The 26182-nt window shown below is 46.2% G+C and overlaps 1 protein-coding gene across 1 annotated transcript in view; it reads right to left on the reverse strand.

Annotated features, from left to right (window-relative positions):
• Positions 1 to 26182, reverse strand: part of LOC119178497 (metallo-beta-lactamase domain-containing protein 1-like) — a 31991-nt gene that overhangs the window by 5387 nt on the left and 422 nt on the right. Inside the window, exons 2-5 of the mRNA XM_037429704.2 lie at positions 25837 to 26007; positions 25364 to 25526; positions 21783 to 21946; positions 11961 to 12075 (exon numbers count right to left, since the gene is read on the reverse strand). Of these exons, the coding sequence (XP_037285601.2) occupies positions 11961 to 12075; positions 21783 to 21946; positions 25364 to 25526; positions 25837 to 25986 (592 nt within the window). The 5' untranslated portion in view covers positions 25987 to 26007. The remainder of the gene's footprint in view (positions 1 to 11960; positions 12076 to 21782; positions 21947 to 25363; positions 25527 to 25836; positions 26008 to 26182) is intronic.

Raw genomic sequence — 26182 nt, forward strand, 5'->3', positions numbered from 1 at the left:
GCGGTACAATTCGCAAAAAAAACCTGTGCCTGCAGTCAGTTGTATAAAACTGCTGCAGCTAAGTCCTCAAACATTCGCCAGTCACGTGCACAGTATTTGTATGCACCGTTTTCCAGAAACCTTCTCGATCGTGGGCTTGTTGGCAATCAGCCGCTCACAATACGAAAATCTGGTCTTTTATTAAGGTCACTTGTGAGCTTGCATCGCCACATGACATTGTCGCCTTTCATCATTGAATTTATTTGTTTCACATAAGACTGTTATTATTGCCTGTTGCAATGGGAGTGCTGAGCTGCTAAGTTGACCCTCAGTAAAGTGAAATCGGTTAAACAGAATTGCTGCTTAAAGGAAGCAACTGCCTCTCACATGATTGGTTCCGTACCTGAATTGTGCCCCCCCCCCCCCGTCCGTGTCTCCGCAAATGAAACTCCTGTTAAACTGAACATCTTTTGCTGTTCCCTTCATATTCCATTAAGCGAGAGTCTACTGTACATCAGTGAAGATATAATTGCAGACATGAAGGAAAAGAAAAGTTAAAGGGGAACTGACACAAAAAATTTGGCCTCGCGTTCTTCTGCTGCAATGCGTTGCTGTAGGGCTGTTAGTCATGACACGACACATTATTTGCTGTAGCATGTGATAGATAATTAATTGTAGGCCTCTCATTACCGATCAGTTTCAGTTTGCGAGAGTTCCAAAAACTGGGTGTAACTGTCGCCACCTAGCGTGTGCAACTATTGATGACGTCAGCACACAGAACTGTGACACACATCCGCACGATCCGCAACAAGAATTACTTTCGAATAAGAAACGGCACTAGAATGCCGCCAAACACAAAACTTTCTAAGCGTGCGCCACGGCCACGCACTCGCAACCAGCCACCGAGAAATGTAGACTTCGGAAACTAACGCGGCAAAAGAAAAAATGGCGGCTATGACGTCTTCATAACTTGTTTGTTGGCCGCAGCGTGGTGACGTGGGGGAAGTAGGGGGTCACCTCGGGGTCACCTCCGAGGAGGGTGTCTATTGCGCTATAATGTCGGTCGCTCACGCAAACTTCAAAGTTAATTTAAAATACCTTCCAAGCTATATTCGCTGTTGATATCTTATAGATGATATACGGATGTTCACGAGAACCGACCCCGCAGGCTATCTCGGCCCCGAAATTTTGTCAGTACCCCTTAAGAGGGAGAGTTGCACAATATCATAGAAATAAAGAAAAATTGCAGGACATGTGTACACACAGAGAGCTTTGCTTTACCCCAATTTTCCAGATAGGCGAAAGGCTACGACTTCTTTTTGCTTTCAGCGTCTAACACACCATGTTCTCGCAACAAGTACATGTGGTGTACTGTGGCTGCCGATCAGAGAAACATGCAACTGCTCGATAAGTGGTAAAAGGCTCAAAACGTTGGACACATTTTGCAAAATTACCCATCCTACCCTATCATGCGCCACAATTTTAGACGCAGTCTCAGAACCAACGGCATGCAATCATACTGCTACAGGCATGGAACGAGGTTTAGCCATGCCAATGCGAGTATGTGCCATGGTGTGAAAGGAGAAGAGGACGGTTGGTGTGCTCGTGCTCTAACTTTCAGTTCGGCTCGACGTCCAGTGCTGCTCCTGTGAACAGACGTTGTGGTCGTTCTGTGGTCACGTGACATTTTCTGGTGGAGGTGCTGGGTAGTGTTGTATGCACTGCAATCAGCAGCAAGGCCCCGACACTAGTCACGACTTGGAAGAACCAGCTGACCTACGGCGTAGCAGGCGACAACTAGGCCTACCTCCTGAATTCGGACCATTTCCACAACTCGGCAGTACTATGGCTAGTGCAGGAACGCAAACCCAAGAAACATCAACGCTGCCTCCTCCATGGTTCTTCAACGTCCCGCGAACTCCGAAGCCGTTCCATGGTGACCCTTACGAGGACGTCGACGACTGGCTTGACGACTACAACCGTTGCGGCAGCGTCAACCAGTGGAACGAGCAGCGAAAGCTTCGGTATGTCTACTTTTATCTCGAGGACTCTGCGCGCACTTGGTTCGAAAACCAAGAAGCCACTATGACAACCTGGCCAGAGTTTTGCAACCAGTTGCGAAATACCTTCCGAAGCTTTGACCGAAAGGAGCGAGCGGAACGGCTCCTCAATTCCCGAAACCAGCGTCCGAACGAGAGTGTTGCCATGTTCGTTGAGGACATGTCGCGGCTGTTCAGGCGAGCCGACTCCTCAATGACGGAAGAGAAGAAGGTGCGCCTCCTTATGCGGGGAGTGAAAGAGCAGCTGTTCGCGGGACTAGTGTGGAACCCTCCCAGCACTGTAGAGGATTTCCTCCGCGAAGCCACGACAATGGAGAGAATGCTAAGGCAGCGTTCGTACCAGTATGAGCGTCCTGGCAGTCTTTCGTCAGTGTCGTTGGCCCTGCCAACACCTGACGTCACGACTGTAAAAGACCTGACGGAGCTCATGCGCAGTATTGTGCGCGAGGAGCTGCAAAAGCTGCACGTGGTGTCTTCTCCGCCCCATACTGCTCTCCTCTAACGGATGTCGTTCGCGAAGAGGTTCGGCAGCTGGTGCACCCCATGACGACTCTGCGTGCAGCCGAAGTCCAACCCATGACGGCCCCGCGTCCAGCCGAAGCTCCGCTATTAACGTACGCGAAAGCACTACGTACTCCTGCACCGGCTGTTGGCTATCCGTCCCGTCCGTCCACCCTGCAGACGGCACCGTCGTTCTACTCGGGACCACCGCAGTACGACAACCCACCCCTTACACGGAAATCCAGTGTATGGCGTGCTCCCGACAACCGGCCTCTATGTTATCACTGTGGTGAACCAAGTCACATCTACCGTGAGTGCGCCTACAGGCACATGGGTCTTCCTGGCTTTCGTCCGGATGCTCGTCGACCAAGAGATGGTGAGCGGCCTCGTGCTATCGCCGAATACTTGGCAAGCCAACGATCCTCAACCCTTCCGCGTCGCCAATCCCGCTCACCATCTCCACGGCGTTCCACGTCACCTGGCCAACAATCGACCTTTGCGGACGTCCTTGCAGGAAGATCGCCTAGATCCACAAGCCCGCGCCGGGGAAACTAAGAACAGCGACCACTGGGGGTGAGGCCGCTGTTGATCGACCGTTACAAGACCCTCCGCCGATTTGTGCCGACATCCGGCGACATTCTTTCACCGACGTGTGCCATCTACAACAAACGGGTCTCTGCTCGTATCTCTGTCCTTGTCGACAAACACCCGCTGACCGCTCTGGTAGATACGGGTGCCGATTATTCTGTTATAAGCGCTGACCTCGCTGCACAGCTAAGAAAGGTAACGACACCTTGGGGACATGGAACCAACCTCCAGACTGCGGGAGGTCACCTATTGACACCGCTAGGAATGTGCACTGCCCGCCTCCGAATTCGTGAGTCGACATACATTGTTTCCTTCGTTGTATTGCGCGAATGCTCCCAAAACCTGATTCTCCGAATGGATTTTCTCCGCGAGCATGGAGCCATTATTAACCTCCACGACCTGCTCATAACGTTATCTAACGACCATACAGCCCTACGAAAGGATGCAGTTGCGCCGACCACAACACTTCAAATTGCTGATGACACCATCGCACTGCCGCCGCGAGCCAGTATGTTGGTAACTGTGGAGAGCGACTGTGACAACAAGAGTAGTGGCATCGCGGAAACTAACCTCTCGGTGCTCTTGGCTCGGCAGATTTGTGTCGCGCGTGCTATCGTCAAACTGAAACATCGGAGGACTCAGCTTCTGATCACGAATTTCGGCGGCCAGTACCAACACTTGGCAAAGCGAACAGCAATCGCGAACTTTGAAGCCATCGATGACGAAGAATGTTCCACTATCACTCCGATTGCCGCTGTTGCCGAAGGTAACACTGCATTAGCCAGTACAGTTGACGTGAATTGCCAGCTATCCTGTGCGCAGCAACAGCAGATACGCATGATTTTACGTACGTATAGTGATTGCTTTGCGTCCAGTTCCAAAATCAAGCAAACCCCAACCGTGAAGCACCGCATTATAACGGACCCTACCGAACGGCCTGTTCGACAGCACGCCCACCGCGTGTCGCAAAAAGAACAAGAGGCAATACTTTTTCAAGTGAAACAGATGCTCGACGACGACGTCATCCAACTCTCGAACAGTCCTTGGGCGTCACCCGTCGTACTTGTTAAAAAGAAAGACGGCACTCTTCGATTTTGCGTTGATTACCGGAAGCTCAAGAAAGTGACGAAGAGAGACGTCTACCCTCTACCACGCATAGATGATTCACTAGATCGACTTCGACATGCCCGATATTTTTCCTCAATGGATTTACACAGCGGCTACTGGCAGATCGAGGTCGATGAACGTTACAGGGAAAAAACAGCATTCATAACTCCCGATGGCCTCTACGAATTCAAAGTGTTACCATTTGGATTGTGCTCTGCACGAGCAACGTTCCAAAGGATGATGGACACCGTCCTGTCCGGTCTGAAGTGGGAATCCTGCCTCGTGTATTTAGACGACGTTGTTGTTTTTTCCAAAACATTTGAGCAACATTTACAACGACTTCAGTCCGTCTTCGTCGCTATTCGATCCGCAGGCCTATCGCTAAAACCGGAGAAGTGTCATTTCGGCTACGAAGAACTAAAGTTCCTCGGCCACCTTATCAGTCACAATGGCATTAGACCAGACCCAGAAAAGACCATGGCTGTTGCTGCATTTCCTCCACCTTCGAACAAACGGGATTTGCGCCGGTTTTTGGGTCTCTGCGCCTACTACAGGCGCTTTGTCCAGAGCTTTGCCAACATCGCTGAACCCCTTACCCGTTTAACGAAGGAGGATACTCCTTTTGTGTGGGGTCCAGAGCAGAGAGCCGCTTTTTCCCAGCTTCAGCAGTGCCTTCAGAGTGAACCCTTACTAGGGCACTTTGATGAAGATGCCACCACCGAACTTCACACTGACGCAAGCAACATCGGTCTTGGTGCAGTACTCGTCCAGTGGCAAGACGGCGCTGAACGTCCCATCGCTTATGCTAGCCGCATTTTGTCATCTGCAGAAACTAACTACTCCACCACGGAGAAGGAGTGTCTTGCTGTTATTTGGGCGATAACAAAGTTCCGACCGTATCTGTATGGCCGTCCATTCAGAGTAGTTACGGACCATCATGCCCTCTGTTGGCTGGCCAATCTCAAGGACCCTTCAGGGCGCCTCGCGAGGTGGAGCTTACGCCTTCAAGAATTTGAGGTTACAGTCGTCTACAAGTCGGGCCGCAGGCACACTGATGCTGATTGCCTTTCGCGCGCACTCCTCGCGACGACATCGAGGGACGATGATACCGATGGCCATATTCTTTGTGCAGTCAGTGAATCTGACTTGGCCCAACAACAGTGGAATGATTCAGAGATCCAACAACTTATCAAATACCTTCAAGGTCGCAGCTCGAGTCCACCATCGGCATTCGCACGTTCAGGGTCATTTTGTCTCCGCAACGACATCGTCTACAAAAAGAACTTCGAACCTTATGCGACTGAGTACCTCCTCGTCGTTCCACCAGGGCTACGTGCTGACATTTTATCTGCCTGCCACGACGAGCCTTCCTCCGGCCACCTAGGATTCGCACGTACCTTTGCCCGGATTTGAACTCGCTACTACTGGCCAAAGCTCACCCAGGATGTCAAGCATTACGTTAAAACCTGCAATCAATGCCAGCGCCATAAAGCCCCACCTGTGCGCCCTACTGGTTTATTGCAGCCTGTTGCACCCCCGTCACAACCGTTTGAACGAATCGGCATGGACTTGCTTGGGCCCTTCCCGAAGTCACATGATGGCAACCGCTGGATCGTAGTCGCTACTGACTATTTAACGAGGTACTGCGAAACGAAAGCCCTATAACGAGGCACCGCCAACGAGGTTGCATATTTTTTCATGAACAACATCGTCCTCCGCCATGGAGCGCCAACAGTTCTTATCACTGACCGTGGAACAGCCTTTACAGCCCAACTGATGCAAGACGTCACGAGACTTAGTGGAACAGCTCATCGCAAAACAACCGCATACCATCCACAAACCAACGGTCTGACGAAGAGATTAAACAGGACGCTCGCTGACATGCTATCTATGTACGCCGACCGTGATCACAAAAACTGGGATGCAATTTTGCCATACGTAACGTTCGCTTACAACACTGCGGTTCAAGAGACTACGGGTTTCACTCCCTTCCGGTTGCTTCACGGCCGAGAAGCAATTACGATGCTTGATGCCATGCTGTTGCCTGACACGACTGATATTACTAGTGATGGGAACGACTTTATCCGGCTCGCCGACGCAGCCCGCCAGCTTGCACTCAAGCAGATCCGAAAACAACAACGAATCGACTCGCAGAGGTACAACTCCCGTCATCACCATGTCATTTACCAACCCGGTGATCTGGTCTGGCTGTGGATCCCCGTTTGCAAAAGGGGCCACTCGGAAAAGTTACTTCACCGCTACCTCGGTCCCTATAGAGTACTACGGCGCCTCACAGATGTCAACTAAGAAATTCTGCTTGAAGACACAGCTCAGCGATCTCGATGTTCCCAGCAGGCCGACATTGTTCATGTGTCACGGATGAAGCCACACTACCCACCGAGCCACCTGACACTGCTTCATCATGCGTCTTTGTGCGTGTACACGATTACTTTAAATTTTAATCGGCATTGGTCATCGGGGTGGTACCAAGGAGGTTATACTAAACTTTCTGGAGTGGCGGAGGGGCTCCGCGGCTGACGCCACGCGCCGCCATATTGCTCAGGGCAGAAAGCGGTCGAACGCATTGTAACGCGTGCATGTGCGTGCGGCCTCTCCGTTGTTTTTCTTGAGTGCGGTGCCTCTAATCGAATGAGGCCGCTGTGGCAGACGACTGTGACCTCTTCTGAAGACGATGGTGGGCTCTTGCGCAGCATTTGGCTGCGCAAATTGCGTGAAGCAAACACCGGGGATAACTTTTCACGTGTAAGTAGCGTGCTTTGCTCGCTCGCTTTCCCTCGCATATTTTTGCGATTACGAATGCATTCGCGCGTACAAGCATTTCCCATTTACGTCCGGCTGCCATGGAGACACTGTGAAACATTTTTGTGCTTTGCAGGTTTCCCAAAGACTGCGAATTGCACAGTGCATGGGAGCACGCTGTGAGGCGAGAAGGTTGGACTCCGAAGAAGAATGACGTCTTGTGTTCAACGCACTTTGAAGCAGACTGCTTCGATAGAACAGGGCAAACAACGAGACTACGAGCTGGTAGCATCCCTACCAAGTTTGCAGCGTTTCCAGCGCACCTACAAAAGCCAGTGAGTACGCTTCGTGAGCTCTTCGTTTACCAAATGTAGTTATTGTAGCGTTAGCTCCGCATCTCTGGGATTTTCAGTTTCTAATATTTAGTTGCGCATTCGCTCTAAATGCCTAAATTTCTGACGCTGTCGCGTTATTCCTCTTTTTGCGTAGGAGAAGAGAAAACGAGCTCCTCCAAAAAGTCGGGAGATGCCTTCGCCTCAGGAGCCTGTTTTGGATGAAGCTGCCGAAGTCTCCCCCCTGCAAACTTCCCCCCCGAAGGAGTGGTACAAGCAGAAAGTGCATGAATCGGCGAAAGAGGTACAGCAGCTGAAAAAGAAGGTCAAGACGTTGCACCAGAAGAAACGGAGACTTTCAAAACGCATTGATGCTTCTCAGGATTTGATTGAGCAGCTAAAGGAGCAGAACCTTTTGTCGGAAAAAGGGTTGGAGGTTTTCCAAGCGTCATTTTCTCCGGATATCCAGCAGCTTCTCAAGAGAACTCATGAAAAGACGAACAAATACCCCCCAGAATTAAGAGCATTTGCACTGACGCTTCACTATTATTCGCCAAGGGCTTATGATTATGTGCGAGCTAAGTTTAACAATGCTTTGCCAAACCAGCGAACTCTTCGTGAATGGTACAAGGCAGTGAATGGTGATCCTGGCTTCACCTCAGAATCATTCGAGTTTATCAAGAACATAGTGCAAGGAAGAGATGAGCCACTGGTCGCTGCCATAATGGTTGACGACATGTCTATTAAAAAACATGTCCAACTTGTGGGCAACAAAGTTTTCGGATATGTCGACTTGGGCATGGAAATGCCAGATGACAGCCTCCCAGAAGCAACGAATGCCTGTGTTTTCATGCTGGTGGCACTCAATATGAGGCTGAAGGTGCCCCTTGGGTATTTTTTCATTGATTCTCTCTCTGGTTCTGAAAGAGCGCAGCTAACGAAAGAGTGTATCTCGCGCGTGACTTCAGCAGGTGTCATAGCAGTATCACTGACTTTTGATGGAGCGGCCTCGAACTTTTCAATGGCCAGTTTTCTTGGTGCTGATCTCCGCTGTCGTTCTCCGGGATTTAACACCTCATTCCAGTGCTTAGAAGATTGCCCAAGCAAAGTATTTGTGATTCTAGATGCCTGCCACATGATCAAGCTTGTGCGTAACTGCTTGGGATCAGTAAACCACCTCACTGATATTCAAGGGCGCAAAGTGAAGTGGTCATACATTGAAGCTCTTGAGGCCTTGCAACAAAAAGAGGGCTTGCACCTTGGAAACAAGCTGACGAAAGTTCATCTGGAGTGGGCAAAGCAAAAAATGAAGGTTCGACTGGCTGTGCAGACCCTTAGCTCATCTGTTGCTGATGCACTGGACTTCTGCGAGTATAAACTGAAGCTTCCCCAGTTTCAAGGTGCCCACGCAACAGCGGAGTTCATTCGAATCTTTGATCGCCTCTTCGATATTCTGAACTCGAGGAACCCTCTGGCGCGATCATTCAAAGCCCCACTGCGGCAGCAGAATGCAGCTTCTTGGAAATCGTTCTTCCACGAAGCCGAGGAGTATATTAGGGGGCTGAAGGATGCAAGTGGGCGACCAGTGATAGATGGACTGAAAAAAACTGGGTTTGTTGGCCTCATCATTTGCATTCGAAGTGTCACTGCCCTTTTCGATGCCCTTGTGGCCACGAAAATTTTGAAGTATCTGTTGACGCACAAGATGTCGCAAGACCATTTGGAAACGTTTTTTGGTTGTGTGAGGGGAAAGGGGGGATACAACAACAACCCCACAGCCTGCCAGTTCAGAGCCGCCTATAAGCGCCTCCTCTTCCACACAGAGGTAACATCGTCTGACGCTGGGAACTGCTGCCGAGATGTGGTGTCTATCCTGAACATGTCCAGTGCTGTCAGCCTTGCCGAGTCACCAACAGCAGTTACGTCACACAGGAGGTCGTCGCTTCTGGAGCCTGTGGATGATGAACATGACTACACTCATCGTGTGGATCTCCCCCAGAGCCTTTCAGCGGTGACGAGTGCTGTTGTGCCGTATATAGCGGGATTTGTGGCTCGCAAGGTGCGGTCTGTCACGAATTGTGAGGAGTGCTGTGCTGCGCTGGAATCAAGCGAAGAACCAGACCTTGTCAGAGCAAAAAACAGAGGTGGACTTGTCGCACCATCCAAGGACGTCTTAGAGATCTGCAGTATTGCAGAAAAGGGACTGCGAGTACTACAGCATGAATGCAAGAATTTGAAATCCCTTAATACTAGCTCAGATAGCCTTTTGGTACATGTGATGACTGCAGTGTTTGAAAAAGCATTGTTCGCGCAGCTGGAGCCTCACCTGCTGGACTGTGACCCCCTTGATAACCGTATATATAGCTTATCAAAGAAAATTGCCAGCGTGTACATCAGAACAAGACTTCATCACATTTCTAGGAGAATGAACCAGGAGAACTGTAACAAAAACGTGCGCACACTCCTAACAAGAGAGATTATTTTCAAAAATCTCTAAGTGCGAGAACTTGATTGATGTGTTTTTCTATTTAATTTAGCTCACTGTTAGTGTTTGATGCATTTGTTCTTTTAGTCAGAATTTTAATTTTTTGCTGGAAGATTTAACGTTTGGTTTAGTCAAATGCATCTGGTGCTGAATGTGACTAACTGTAGGGTTTAACGGGCCGACGCATTGCAGGCAATGAGCCTTGCCATAGTGGAGGGCTCCGGATTAATTTTCACCATCTGGGGATCATTAACCTGTGCCGAAATCTCGTTTTCGCTTTTCGCCTCCATTAGAAAAGTGGCTGCCGCAGCCGGTAACCGTGGTGCTGAATGTGGACAAGTGAATAAATATGGTTGTACCGTGAACCTTCAGTTTCCTTTATTGCGTTATTGGTTTCATATTTTTGTTTTCGTCTCCAGCTAGCATTCTACAACTTCTCCCGCTCTTAAATTTTATTTTCGTTGCATCTTCTCGAGCGGTACTTCTGCCGTGAGACAACAGTGTAAACATATAATACAAACTGATATCCTATCGCATCATCTTTAACTCTCAGTGTAAGTGTCAAGAAAAAAATAAATAGGATGTATATTAGTCGTTTCAAAGTTCCCTCGCGTCCTAAGAAAAATAAAGCGGCCCTTTCATTGCTATTACAGAAGGCACGGCTGCAAGCGTACGGGGCACAACGGCGGCACAAGGCAGTCGCCGCCTCCTTCTGCCCTGAGCAATATGGCCGCCGACGGGTTTCCGCGGCTTCACTCCGATACATGGGCGGGTATGCGGGACCGCCACTCCAGAAGTTCTAAGTATAACCTCCTTGGGTGGTACTTTTTTTTTCAAAAGGGGGGGGGGGGGGGGGTAATGCCACAGGCATGGAACGAGGTTTAGCCATACCAATGCGACTATGTGCCATGGTGTGAAAGAAGAAGAGGACGGTTGGCGTGCTTATGCTCTAACGTTCAGTTCGGCTGGACGTCCAGTGCTGCTCCTGTGAACAGATGTTGTGGTCGTTCTGTGATCATGTGACAATACGTACCTGTGTCTACTTATCTTTAAAATTTAGCCAACACATCACAGATATGAATGTGACAAACGAGAAAAGCCTCTCCAAGCATTCTATGCTATGTATAAATGGAGTATAAGAGCCCTATGCGAGGTATGACAAGGCTTTTCAATGTGTTTGTGTTTTGTACCCTTATGTCTCGCTGAATTCACGGTTACTTTTTGACTACAACCAGACCTCAATATCTTTGCAATAAATGCACTATTTGGAAGCTTATATGTCCCAGTGTCACTGTGTTTTTAAGCACTGCAATTTATCAAGCTGTTGTGATGACACCCAAAGAGCCACATTACAAGTCAGCAGCCAATTGAAATCGTATTCAAAAAGAAAAAAATTATGCATTCTCATTTCCCTCCAGTGACCGAACTGTCAATGCTTCGGTCAAATCATCCACAAAGACTGCCTATAGCCTGCTAATTTTACACTAGCACTGCCAAGAACGCAATCGGCCTTTGAACTTTTCTGATGTTTTTTTGATTATCCGCAAGAACCGAAAACATGGAAGCGTCTTTGTGGCACATTGCAGCATCAACTACGCTTTGAATTGATGGGTGCGGCTTACCTTTACGTGACAAAATCTGATTGCTACATAGAGAAACCTGACACAGGTCGAGCCATTTCTGTTTACATCGTCCCTGAAGGTTCAGGGTGCATCGAGATTCTGCTGAGAATTTGTGAGAAACTACTCTTCAATTATTCATATCGTTCATAGGAGGCATGTATTAACAGGTTATTAATGTATGCTGGAATGTAAGACGACTCCTGCATAAGAATGGATGAACTTTCCCGATACGACTGAATTCAGCAGACTACAGCCTTGTCTTTTCAGTTTTCTTTGTCTCTTTGGGCACAAGTCTGCTCGATAAAGTTAGAACGAAAATTCATATTAGCGACAACATTGATTTTTTTTGGGTGGGGTTGGGGGGCTGCCACTAATTAAACAACATGTTCATATCAATAATTGAGCAGTACAGAGATCATGGCACAACAATGTTCACTGCAGCATAAGATCATCATGGATTAACCCAATAAGTGAATTCTGCACCAAGTTTTCAATTAATGCCTCACAAAAATATTGTAGTGCGTACCTGTTATGGCCACAGTGCCCAGCTTTGCAGTTTTCACCACGACACTGACATCCGTCAGGGTGTGGCCCGGTGTGGGAATGATTTGGACGTCAGTTGCAATCCTGTAAGGCTCATCCTAAAACAATAAAAGGTCATCAAAAGCCAGGTGAATGATGTTGATTGTGCAATCTTCAAGCTGGGCACAGATTATGTTCGTAAAATCATTCCAGAACTCTTTGCCCACAAAGTAAACAATAATGTAAGACATTATTCTGACAACCCTGCAAAACAACTTTATTCATTTATTATTTTGTTTATTTATAAGTACCTTACAGGCCTTGCACAGGCATTATGCAAAGGGGGTAGATACAAAGTAAAAACAGATTGGGTTAATATCAAAAACAAAGTCAGTACAAAAAAGTAAGAACGATGTAGAATAGCATATAAAAAAAAAACACCGGCAAGTACAGCAAAATAATGCGTAACACAAAACTAGTCATATGTATGACAGATGAATGGGCAAGTTTGAAACACAAAACAAAGAAATGCAACAGCTTGTTAGACGGATCGAATGCAGGCGCAGCGAAACAGGTTACGCAGCTTACCAGAACCAGTTGGGATAATCAATAAGACTTAACAGCGCCCTATTTATGATAAAATAAAAGGAAAAAAAGAAAAGAGGAATCCACAAATAATGGGAGTAAATGGACCAGCTAAGAATCGTCAGTAGAACGATTGATAAGATGCCCACGAAATTTGTCGTGATTTTGGTGAAGGGCTATGGCACTGACAGTTGGGCGAGTTGGCGTGGGTTCATAGTTAAGAACGGCGCAAAAAACACCGGACACAAATTATGACAACACAAGGACGAATCCGGCGCCTGTCCTCGTGCTGTCATTATTTTGTGTCTTGTGTTTTTTGCGCCGTTCTTAACTATGAATGAATAAGCTTTGTTCTGATTAAACTGATGGGCGATGCACTTTTGGGACTTTGATTTATAGCACTTGTTACACTGATAGTGGCAATTCATGAAGTTTTACTTCATGAATTCCCATGATTTTTTTTTTTTTGTAGTACAGCATCGCACTATGCGCTCATGAAAATATTGTCCACAAGCACATCGAACATTCAATGCTGGACATCGCATTCCTTTGCAACACAGATGCATCACAACATAAACCTCCACAGTAGAGGCATTCTCAGTTCATATTATGAATATGTGCTTTTGCATAAATAAATATTGCACAAAATACCTGCAATATTACAATAAATACAGTTTCACTGAATTGAGGTTAAACTCGTGTGTGTACAAAACAGAAAAGAGACATGTTGATAGGGAGTTTCTTAGCAGGCCAAGTCCTTGGGAAACAGAAGGCCTAAAAGAAACTAATATTTAATAGCCAGTGAACTAAGTCTGTCTTAGTTACGCTGCTCAAGCTTGTCTGTCTGATGGTGCTCGTCAAAGCAATTTCTTCAGCAGCAGACTAAGCACGCTGATCCCTACATAGCTCGCCCCCCAGTGATGAAGGCTTGGCCGTGGAGCAGTTTACATTGTTAAGATGGCATTGCAAGTGTCTTTATAGGTTGGTTTGAAACAGTACATAAAAACACTTATTCACGTTCATTAACAAGAAGTGTGAAGTTCTTTAATTATTTAACTATGGTTACAATTTAGGCCATTAACGGCAGCAGACAATGCTAGTGTCGGCAACAGCAATGTTGACACAATCACTATAAAATTGTGCATATAAAAATTGCTATAAAATTGTGTATATAAAATGTTTATTACTGTATACACTCAAACCTAAGCCGATGTTTTTTTCGAACAAATTATGTGCGAAAATGGGGGTGTCAGCTTAGATTCGAGTACCCCGATTTGGCCACCGCTGCCACATGCCTGAAGGGACGGCCGCGCCAGCAGCATTACGGCCCTCGATACGCCGATCGCAAGGTACTGGTTTCACACGCTGGAGGCTCATTTTCATGACATTCTACGGTAGCTGCGCGGTGACGAGGCCGCTCAGGCCTGCTCAGCGAGATAATAGTGGTCCCTATCGCTTTCGTACGGTTCTTTGTCCCGAAATCCCGCAGTCCCATGTTCACGCAGCGAAAGAGCGAGGGTCGCCGAGCCGGCGAGATTTCATGTTGGAAAAATAGGCAGACATGTTACATGTCATGTGATTACCGCCGATAGATGGATGGATTGACATGGCTGTACCCTTTAGATCAAGCGGCGGCCAATGCCCCCTAGCTGTAATACTTACTGAACAAAAACTAAACATTTTTTTATGTAGTGCTCAGAGTGCCTGCTCTGTGTTAAAATAGAATAGAAATATCTAATTTGCTTATAGGAGTTTAAAATGAAATAAATTTCTAGCCAAACCCGGTTTCCAAACAAAGAAGTAAAATTCAACCCGGCTGTTGTCACTTTGGCCACCTATCTGCTATCGCATGGCAGATGGCCCGGAGAGGAGCCGCGGAGTTGGTCAATGGTCATTCTTCTGAAAGTAATCGTGCAGTGTAATTGTGCCTTTTGGTCGCGAAACACCCATGTCAATTGTGGTTTAGATTCGATGGCACCAACTAAGCGGTGCTACTATAGCGTGGCGTTTAAGCAGAAGGTTGTGTTACATGCGGCGAAGACATCGAATCTACGAGCGCAGCAAGAGTTCGGTGTGCATGAGAGAATGTGCGATGATAACGAAAACAATGTGTGGAACTCTTCGGCTGTGCAGCAATCCGCATGGCGTTCCCTGGAGTGAAAACTGGCCGACATTATGCGGTGGAAGACAATGTTGCCGATTTTGTTTGAGAACAGAAGGAAGTGGGATTGCCCATGACAACTGAAATTATTCAGGCAAAGGCCGGAGAAGTCGCCATCGCGAAGGGTGTCTCATGAGCCTGTTTTAAAACCAGCAGGGGCTGGACAACATGCTTCATAAAACGGTTTGGATTCAGCCTGTGACGACGGATCTCCGTGTGTCAAAACCTCGACCAACATTCGAGGAAAGTTATTTTTTTTTCTGGCCTTGCCAGTTTCGGGGTGTCTGCCTTGATTTGAGTATATATATACGGTACTCGAATAGGCTGAGCTTCAGCTCAAATCTTGAGTTAAAATAATACAGTGGAACCCCGATTATACAACTTTCATGGGACCACACAAAACCATCGTATATTTGAAAAACTAAGAATAAAGGCAGTGACATTCAGCCTTGCATGAGAAACGGGTACAGACAACCTGAATAAGCCCACGACACGACCTTGCGCATCCCCAAGGAAGGTAGACAAACTATTTTTGCCAATGGCAGCATTACTTAGTTGAAGCAGGTGCGAGCGAATTTTTATTCTAAACTTTAAAAAATTCGAATCCAACGCGCATCTTTCTCCTGATAAATTGAGCCCGAAAATGGCCTGCACGTGAAAACAAAACTGAAGCCGTGTTGCCAACAGCCTCCCGTGAGAAGAGTTAGACACATTGTCATCGTTATCACATAATGGCGACACACCTCGAGTTAGAAGGTTGGTAGAATGCCTTTGTGGTAGACCGAGCTGTGCGCATTGTAATTTGTTGCCGTGTGAAGTGCAACTAGTGATGTTCTGCTGTTGTAATGAACGTTGACGTCAAATGAACGTTACTTTACACAGTGAAAATATATGCATCGCACCCTTTTGCGTGCTCAAGTTTGTGACTGCATGTGCCACAAACCATGGCAGGAGATCAGCTGTATGTTGACCAGAAAAAGTTACTACAAACCGAAAGCATCAATATATTAGGATCTTCAGAATGAGCTTTTCGGCCAGCTGAAGCTACTCTGGATGAAGCTTCTTCAAGTAACGACCCTGCATTTGTGTTGAAGAATTATTGTTATATGAACTATCAACAGTTTAAAACGGAACTATCGATACTATTGTCCATTTACCGATAGTTCTGCAGCGAACAGTCACAACAGCCTACTATTTGCAGTACTCGGCTTCTTTCATTTATGAGCAAATTTTTTATGAATAAAATTACCTCAGTGAAAACACCGGAATATGTCCACTAAGGTAGTAATGCTCATAACTAAGCTGTCAAGCCTTACAAACAAAACTAAGTTCGTAAATTTTTTCATTTTAGACCCCCCAAAACACAACATAAATTCGAAGTCTTGCAGTTCTGTGACATGAACGGCTTCCTTGCTGCTACTGCTGAACCATTCAATCCAATTTTTATTTGTTTTTTTTTTGCAAGCCAAGCATTTTGGTGAAGGAACACAAGCATGCCAACCTTTGCTCTACTTAGCCTGCTCCTTCTTTCTGGAATGATCCGTCCTGCAGCGGAGAACATGCGTTCTGCAGGTACTGGGATGCACAAGTACTTCCTGGCCATTTAAGAGAGTGGCACTGTTGCGCATTGCCAAGAGTGCCCGAATTTTAAAGGATTACTCTTCCTTTCCTCAGGAGGTAACTCCAAATACTGGTGAACCATTATAGTTCTGCGTTTGAAGTGGTAATTTAGAATTCCAGTTGTTGCCTCTTAAGGAAACGCAGAATTCGGCTTCCTGCCAGAACGTCGTTATGAACCACACGCTGTCTAGTTCATTCAGCTGCAGGATCAACTGACTTTGTGCTTGGAAGTAGTGCCCAAATGTTGTCTTCAGAATTCCTTGCACAAACTGAAGTGGTTGAGCACCATAAACAGGTAGGCCGGCGGCATACGGACATCATCACCTTTCTTACAAGCACGTCCTTGCGAGCGAGGCCATTTGAAAGTTTTGTTTCTGCGTCCAAAAGGCAGTGCTCTCGCTTGAATGAATGAATTATAAGGCCACACAAGATGAGCGACCGATGTTGCTTTGCTAGCTCGTTTTTGTGCGCCCAGAGGTGATGATCTTGTTTCCAATTCTTGGACAGATGTACCTTTTCTGTTTGCGATTTCTGCTTTGATTCGCTTGCTTTGTCTTGCTTTGCAAATTCGAACGTGCAAGGATCTAGTAGGTTCGAATCTACATAAGAAGTAAATGAAGAAATACTGATTGATTAATATATGGGGTTTAATGTCCCAAAACCACCATATGATTATGAGAGACGCCGTAGTGGAGGACTCCAGAAATTCAACCACCTGGGATTCTTTAGCGTGCACTAGGGGTGCAACGGCCGATATATAATTTGGAGCAATTTTCGGAACAGAAAAATGTTAATTTTGAAGAACTAAATTCCAAATTTGGAGCAGGTTACGGAAAAGAAAACAGGCATTTTTTTGTAATGAAATACCATTTAGAAAAAAGATCATGTATTAACCATTCAACAGCACCAAAATCGTTCAGTGTAAACACGAGCACTGCTATTTCAATTAAAGTAGTATTTTGAACCACCCCGCTTAGCGAACAATGTTAATTTCCATATTAGCATTTGCTGTAACTTTAAATCATTTGAGAGACTCTGTGAATATATCAATCTGCCAAGCTTACGACCTTGAAATTAGGGAGATTCGTAAAACCGAGGACTAGGGGTGGCAAAAAAAGAAAAAAAAAGACTGGCACACAATTCAGTTAGATTTTTTAGGAAAAGAGAAATGTCATACGCTGCTTTGAATGATTGCCAGTAGCTTATTTAAACGTCAGTGATTGTATCGGTACTCAGAATTGTGTGGCTTACAAATGCATGAGTGACTGAGCAAAATATGCAGTGCCCCACTAGCAGTAACAGCCCCTTCTGAAGCACAAAACGCTTTTCTGCAGGGCACCATTGTACAGCGGCAAAGGTGGCTCAAGCAGCATTAGAACCAAAGCCAAGAAATGTTCTAGCTACAACACCCCCCCCCCCCCCCCCAACTTCCCACCTTTTTTTTTTTTTCTTTTTTTTCACTGTGGGGTTAGTTGCTGGTTCGGCTTCCTTGCAAGGTGCGTTCGACCAGGTAAAGTAGCGACACGCGTCCATTGGCCCAGTGAGGGCACTGGATATCTATCGCCAGGACTGTGGCAGGAACGACGCAACTTCAAAACAAAAATAAATACTTTATGTGCCACTGCTAAGGTAGTCAACGTGGTTGCTAGCGACGCCCGCGTTCGCAGCACGTCGAGCTTGTTCACACGAAGAAAACGCGGCATACGCTTGCAGATTTAGTTCTTAACAAGCTATAGCCACGTTTTCAGGCTACGAAATTTACATTTCTCGTGAAGTGTTGGGGAGCTTCATCGATTTATGAAGTCCTGGATCACTTGCCGGCGGCCTATGGACGCCTCGGCTGATAGGGGGCTACGTCACACGCACGTGATTTAAAAGTCCTGAGCCAGCCTGAGTGGCCTCACGCTATTTGCGCACTTCATGCCGTCTGCGTCCGCTGCAGCGCCTGCTATGCCATCTGCCCTAGTCTGCTCTGTACATGGCAGCAACACAGGCAACAACGCCGATCTAATTCCAACTTTAACAGTAGTTAGATAATGAATTATACCTATTTTTGTTGAGATGCAACTTGTTGTAAGTGAACTAATCGATCGCGCGTGCATCATAGGCCTGCATGGTCGTTCCACCACTGTTTCTTTTGGTGAGTATCATGCGTAGTTGTCCAACCTTCGGAAATACGCACTCGACGTGGCTCAAAACCCCAATGACAAAAACTGGCCGCGCAAAAAATGTGAAATCCAGAAACGCGGGAGAAGCGGACAGAAAAGCGAAAAGAGAGCAGGAGCCTATCTAAAATTTCCTGTGTCTAACTTAAGATGGCCGTGCAGCCATGAGCACCACTCTGTCGTGTGCCAGCTGCCCGAAAGAAATCATTCAGACAGTCTCGGGCCGGCTGCAGGCGGCCAGGCACGCAAAAAACGAACGTGCGTCCGAGTGGTCGCAGTGGAGCTTTTGTTTGGTCCCCGAAAAAAACAAACAAAAAACTAATGCGGCGCCGGCATCCGGGGCCGTTCGAAACTATCCGGGACGTATAAATCGATGAAGCTCGGTGGCTACAGCAACGTATTTTTCCGTTAAGTTCCGTCGTCCCGCCGATAGGTATTCATTGCGGTCAGCGGACTGATGGACGTGCTGCATTGTTACTTTATCTGGTCGATCGCGTCTCGGGAGCGTAAGACGGATGCCTAAAATATTTCAAGTATATTTTAGGCACTATAGTTCGGATCTGTGCGCTTTGACTTATGGTGCAAGATCAGGTGGCCGACGTGGTCTGCATTTCTCGCCGAAATATGCGCACCTGAACAAAATTTTGAGGCTGGCAGGGATTTTCGGCACAGCATGGCGCAATTTCAGCAAATTTCACAGGTTTGGTGCAGCTCGATGCAACAATCGGGAATTTTATCAAATTGGCACAGCTGTTGCACCCCTGAATATGCACAAGGTCCTACAGCATTTTCATCTCTATTGAAAATGCAGCCACTGCAGCCAAGATTCGATCCCGCGACTTGCATGTCAGCAGCCGAGTACCTTAGCCACTAGACCACCGTGGCGGGGAGACAAAGAAATGCAGCTGGTGCTGTCTGTTTCATGTTGTAGTAAATAATCTTGAGCTATAGCACTGCCTTGTGAATCCTGCTATGGTTATCTCCACAACCATATACTACGCCCACCGTGAAACGAGGTTACGTGACGATGAGTTAGTGCAGTTGGTTTCATACTATTGGCAGTGCTATCGAAATTCCCGCTGATAGTATACTATCAACATTACCATCGATAGTGCTATCGATAGTCCATCGTACCATCGATAGTTCAACGGTGACTGAACCATCGATAGTATCGATTGTGCTTTTGATAGTTCTGCATCACTACCCTGCGTACGCACGCGATCGAGGCATATGCAGAAGTGCACGAACTACCGGGAGAATGAATTTTCCATTCTACATCCTGTCTCAATCTATACTTTGCTAATAATGAACCTACGAGAACGCAAGTTCGTATTTTGTCCTCGCGAGTATTTGATCAATGTTCGATGCAAGCGAAGGTGTGTTTCTTAATTCCAACAGAATCAGAAAGTTGTCCTAAGATGGGGGCTCGGCATAAAACTGTGTCGTATAACCAAGATTTTTAATACATTATCTCTATGGGGATTTTGCCTGGACCAAACCTTTCCGTCATAAACAGCGGGTCACCACGAAACCAGGGGACGTATAACCGAAGTTCCACTGTATTAATATACAGGATCACCGTTTTGAAGCCACACTGCTTTCTTGGTGAAAGGTGAGACTGATCAAGTCAGCAATGTCATTTTTAAACTCTTTGTTTGGTACTCACTCATGATGGGCTACAAAGCCACGAAGTCCTCAGGCTAAGAACAGAGCAAGCGCAAAGGAATTACACATGGCCATTGGGAGTGCTACCTAGCTCAATTGCGTGCAATAGTATTCATGTGATCCGGTGACCTCACCCATGAAGAAGGAGCCAGTTGAACGATGAAATTTCATATTCTTCAAGCTCAAGGATTACACATCTGGAAGATTATCACAAGGGGGGATGGAGGTGTTTGCCTTCCTACCCCCCTTTTTTTTTCTAAAAAAAAAAAAGTGGGGGAGATGCAGTCCTGTAAGTGTAAACTTTTGCATTGCAATCTTTATAATCACTTATAAACAACGCAGGTGGAGTGTCCCTATTACAGTAGAATCTCTGTGATATGTACATATGTACAAATCACCCGAAACTTTGTATCTTAAAAAAGAAAGCAAAATTGTTTTTCGAACCCCGATTTACGCACAGAACATTTCTTTTTGTCAAATAACTTGCCTACGGGGACACACGGGAACAGATCAGTAAGGAACGACGCAGCTGGCTGCCCTGAAAGTGTGGGTCAAAGCTTCGCCCCATAGATGTACAGAACATCTTAGACGGCAAAGCTCTGATGCATACTTCTGCGGCAGCTAGCTGCACCGTCTTTCATTGGTCCATTCTCTGGCTTCGCATCAGGCCAACTGAAAAGCGCTGAAGCCCACTTTACCATAGTCATATTTGAAGATTGACATGAACAATGAAAGCTTCAGGTCTGTCTTTGTTTTTTACACTTTTGATGCCTTTAATCTACCGCTGAGTTAGTTGCGTATCTCCGGAGCTCATAGTAGTCCTCATAAATAATCGCATTGCAGCGACCATGATTTCGATCACGGCTGTTGCGGCAAACAGTAATTCCATTGATAATCCATCTGCACTGGCCGCACAAGTGCTCTCAAAACTATGTTGCTTTTTGCCATCAATGATTGCATATGTCGCAGTTTTGTCATCAGCGTTCGCGGAAAGAAGCATCACTTTGACTGGGTGAGCGTTGTACACGCGTGCACTTTGGGTGTTCAGTCAGTTCGCCGCCGCCATATGTGATTGCGTCGAGAGTTTGTTGGCCGTTCACGTCCTTCCGAAGCTTCCAGCATGTTGCTCTTGGCCATTGCTCGACAGTTTTGTACAGAAGTTTGTATCAGCTGGCATGACACGCTAAAGCGCTTAAAACATCCGAATTTTGGCCCTCTGGACACAGTGAAATTTTGCCTGGGGAATGTCATGAATTCATATCACTGAGATTCTAATGTATGTTTACATCAACACCTTCCAATTCGTTTAAATTGTAATGCGATAGTTCAATAGTTTCGTAGGAAGCCTGAATCGGATTGGGTTCAATTTTTGTTAATGCAGTCAGATCACGCACAGAAATATCGACTTCTGCGAGATTTTTTTTACCCAACCGTACAGACTTCAGAAATGGTTGAAACACAGGAAATTTGGCAGGTCTGCTTGTATCAAAACCGTTTGATCAGCAACAGACCTATACTATCATTGAAGTTATTCCTCAGCTGGGCAGATATCAGTAAAATGTTTGCTTTTGTCACTGCAAACTGAGTGAGTGACCAGACATATTTTTAACAGAAGTGATGAATACATTACGTTTTCGAACGTGCACAACTGGTACACGTCACCACTGGACACTGTGGTACCAATAATGTGGGTGGCCCTCTGGAACAGGTTGAGGTTTCCAATGTGGTCCGAATGGCCGTGTGTGCACACCACATAGTTGATTTCATCACAGGACACACCAAGCTTCGCGAGACCTAAAAAACAAAGGTGACCATGCTCAAAATCACTCAACGAAGTTCAATAGTGAAACTGAACCTTGGAAATCTTAAGAAACTGATCGTACAGCCATGCATTCTTTTCGTAGCATGAAGGTTGTTCAATGCTACACATGTAAGACACAGTAGCGCAAAGCTGTACAAATAGCAAACATTTAAGTGACATAGCTTGTCTCCACAAAGTGCAGGTGTGAAATGTGAAGGATTATTCTCGTGAAAAATGTCACAAATCAAAAACAACTGAACTGAAAGATGTATCATAGGAAACTTCTACAATACTACTACTAGCACAGATTTCACTGCATTCCCTGCCAAGTAAAAAATAGAGAAAGGCCTCCAAAGCAATCACTGTAAAATGTATTACCATATGTGTCACCAATGCCTCAATTATACTATACTCCGTTTCATACGTCATGTGCATCGCTGTCAAAGCTAGCGCTCTTGTTTGCGCTGTGTACTGCCGCGACCAAAAAGTAGTGCGTCGAGAATCAATAAATGCTTCTCGGGAAACTTCTAAGCATACATATTTGTCATCAGGTTAAAAAACAAACGCCTGTGTTGTCGGATAAACAATCCAAATATGCGAGTTGGTAATTTATGTTTGTCGCTTTTGTATCAGGTTTTCGCTCTCCGCGCGACCCGCGCCGCCGTTTTTTTTTTTTTACTTGTTGTGGAAGCTTCGAAAAAATGGCGTCCAGCTCTGCGTCCTCAACCACCTCTCCTGCGCGAATTTTTTCGAAGCTTCGCACATCAAAGCTGTCACAAGATTTCAAATTGAACTCGCAAAAATTATAAAAAAAAAATGGCAGCACGTGGATTCGAACCCATGCACTTCAAAACTACGGTGAACTCTCCGGAGCGACGCGTCAGACCACTCGGCTACGAAACCGCGCGGAGCAACACCTCGTGTTTTCTTTACGGACTACTTGCCTAGCCTTCACAGCGTTGCACCTGATGTATGAAACGGAGTATAGTAGCTACACATTACTTGAGGCACAAGAGGTGCGAAAAAAAAAGCACTTTGTTTTAAATGAATGCTTTTTAATAATACAGACTTGCCTGTTTCCGACAGAAATAAAAAAGCCATGGCAGTGCTGAATTTCTGTGCAATGTGTTTTGAACCATACACAGTACTTCTGGCACTAATCAATTAGGTTTTATTTTAGTAAAACGTTACCTTGTGCATTAATGGTAAAACAAGAGAGTTATTGTCCCTAAAGTACACAGCCAACTATATGGAGTGACGTCGAGGGCTTTAAATTAATTTTGATCTCCTGAAATAATTTGAAATGCACATAGACCTCAGTAAACAAGCACTTCTACACTTAACTGTTACCGAAACATGACCTTCACGGCAAAAAACTGGTACCTTGGCCTCACGTTAAGCAGCAAAGCACCAGTTACACAGCCGTTATGGTAAGTTTCAAGATAGAGATGTACTCTGCAAAGATGACGACTACATAAATGCAAGGAAAATAACAGGGCCCTTCAATGCTTTTCTTCTGGTCATAAAGCTCCTGTTGAAGTTTCGTATAAAAACAAAAGCTAACGTCAGAGGCGCCACTGTGAGAAGAACAGCTCTGATCTTCTGCGTTCATCAGGGTAAGTACACATTTGCGTGGCCATTTCTGAAGAACAACATTAGGCTGCATTTTTTTGCTGTGTTCACAAACTAAACGTGGCAGTGAAGAGTGTTGACTGAGCATGCAAACTGTTTACTAGCTCATTTTTACTAGCCCCACTACAATTTTGCTTAGATTGTGCATTTCACCATAATTAACCTAAGCTGACCCACAGATTCACATAGAGTTGCAAGAAGTTATGATATGGGATCTACAGAGCACTGGCAGGCCACGACACTCATTCTCCTCTTGATTCCCAATTTATTCCAGGGCACCAAGAAGCTGCCAATGAGAATTTCACGTGCAGAACAAGAGAGTATGTACATAAATCGGTTTTGGCACTAATTACATGCCTCTTTATCTCGGAGCCATTCGTTCTGACGACATTGCTTCTGCCGGTAATCTTGGGCTCTACAAAACGGCAGACAACAGCGCAGGAAAATGAAAATGCAGACTGCGCCCACAGAACTGCATCAGGGCCAACACACCATTTTGTAGGGCAAAGGACCAACTGACGAGCTCAGTGATAAGTCAAGTTCTCCGTGGGCATGTTTGCATCACTTCGCATACGAGGGGAACTGGTCAGAAGGAAAAAGGCACGTGAATTGTTTTTCGAAACGGAGGGTCTGCAATGCATGCAGCGGTGTAATATTCGAAATCTAATCGCCGTGGTATACTGCATGAATAGTCGAGAGTTTGTTTGTGGCGTGTAAAGAAAAAGAAAAAGACGGAGCCTGTTTACTGGCCCTTTGATGTTAAACAACTGGGCATGCTACCACGAACACTAGATGAAAGTCGAGACAACACAGAAACTGGCATTTGTGTTGTCTTTACACCTCTCGTGTGTCAGTATTTGTACGCACAGTATTTCAACACGAATGTAGTAGAACTGATAGCTAGGCTAGCTGGTAATTGTTATCGAACATCTTGAAAACAGCGTGAGAAACAATACACACAAAGGAAGATAGAAAAACACACCGCAGTGCAGAAAATTTAGTTGAGAGTTGAGCGCTGTCGTGTGCCCTTTCATTTTATTTTACAGCCTTGTTTGTCCAAGCCATATTTTATGCTGTTTTTCGAGATGTTCGAGAACATTTTAACATGAATACCTGCCAAGTAGCTCAGCTCTCCTGTTGTTCTATCTTTTTGCTGATGGAGGGATAACTGAACCGATAAATTGATACCATAAGAATCTTTGTTACGACAGCCATAATGTGTATTATAGTACCTGTTATAGCATCACTAGGGGGTATGCACAGAGCCTTGATCCACAAGGCAGCAACACCATCGTCGCGCCATTTTGAAGACCCATTTGTACACACCGTCCATGCTATACATGCGTCGACATTTAAGAGGTGTTTTGGAGGTCTCTACTCATCCAGATCAATGCATGGATTTTGGACACAGTGCACGCAGCAAGTTTCTTGCACATGCGGCGGGAGCGAGTACCTTTACAATGGCGATCCCGTTGCTAGCACTCTGCTCGAATGACATCAAGTACATTCGCCCTACAGCTGTCTAGAATGCACATTGTCACCTTCCAGCTAGGTGGCCCCTCCCCAAATGAAGGCATCCCATAGCATCCAGTTCTCCAACAGCATTATGCAGGAGTTTCACGACCAGTAGAAAAATATTGAAAAATATTGAATATTGAAGGATCCAGTATGCTCCACGACGTTTGCAAGAACTGACATCTGTAGAAATGGTGAAAGCAGTGTGCCCAGTTTATGCGGCGATAACTGCGACATCAGAGACGCGACAGAAAGGTACTTACTGTCCACGAGGAAGTCCCTGTCCCAAGCAGACAGTGTATCAACAATGATGTTGAAGCCAGGTCCACGTACAAGGGTAGACGTCCCATTGGCTACCATGGTGCGACCATCCTTGCTCAGCAATGAGTAGCCTTCCTTTATGACGTTTATGTCATAGTCCATTTTCTGAGAATGAAAGAGTAGGGGGAGAAGGGTAAAGAGAGGAGACACAAAATTTTACAGGATTATTACTGTATTCACTGTGGACGTACAAATAAGTACATAAAATGTTTGGATAAAGCGCACATATGCGTCGAAAAGAGCGAGGTGAGCACACTGAACAATACTGTACGACTGCAGAACTGACGACTACCCGTTTCCTTGGTTTCTATTCCATCATCCTTCGGGCATCACACAAATGTCTTGGCAGGTTACGCACAGCCAGCAAACCCGCAGTTTTAGTGAAGCGATTTAAGCGCTGACGTGCGCATCTCACCGGCTGTCGCTCCCAAGCTGAGACGAGGAAATCGACGACCGGAGATCTTCCGCAGCTTCCCAACTCGTTTAGCAGCGCTTCCTTCTTGGTCGGATCCTTGTGGATGGCGATCGCGGAGTGAGCCGCTTCTCTACGGCAGGCGCTGCGCATATCTCGTCTCCGCTCGAGGGCCTGCGAATGAATGAAACGTTGCATATTTGCTCATCGAGTGGGATACGTCAACTGCCGCAGACATCACACACCACAAACGCGGTCAACAAGGCCCACTGACGCCATCCTGGCTGCAGGAAAAGTCACAATGAGGAAAGTGACAGGTGATACACGGGCAGCGAACAATGCATGCGGA

Source organism: Rhipicephalus microplus, unplaced genomic scaffold (genome assembly GCF_043290135.1).
Source record: "Rhipicephalus microplus isolate Deutch F79 unplaced genomic scaffold, USDA_Rmic scaffold_67, whole genome shotgun sequence".
NCBI lineage: Eukaryota > Metazoa > Arthropoda > Arachnida > Ixodida > Ixodidae > Rhipicephalus > Rhipicephalus microplus.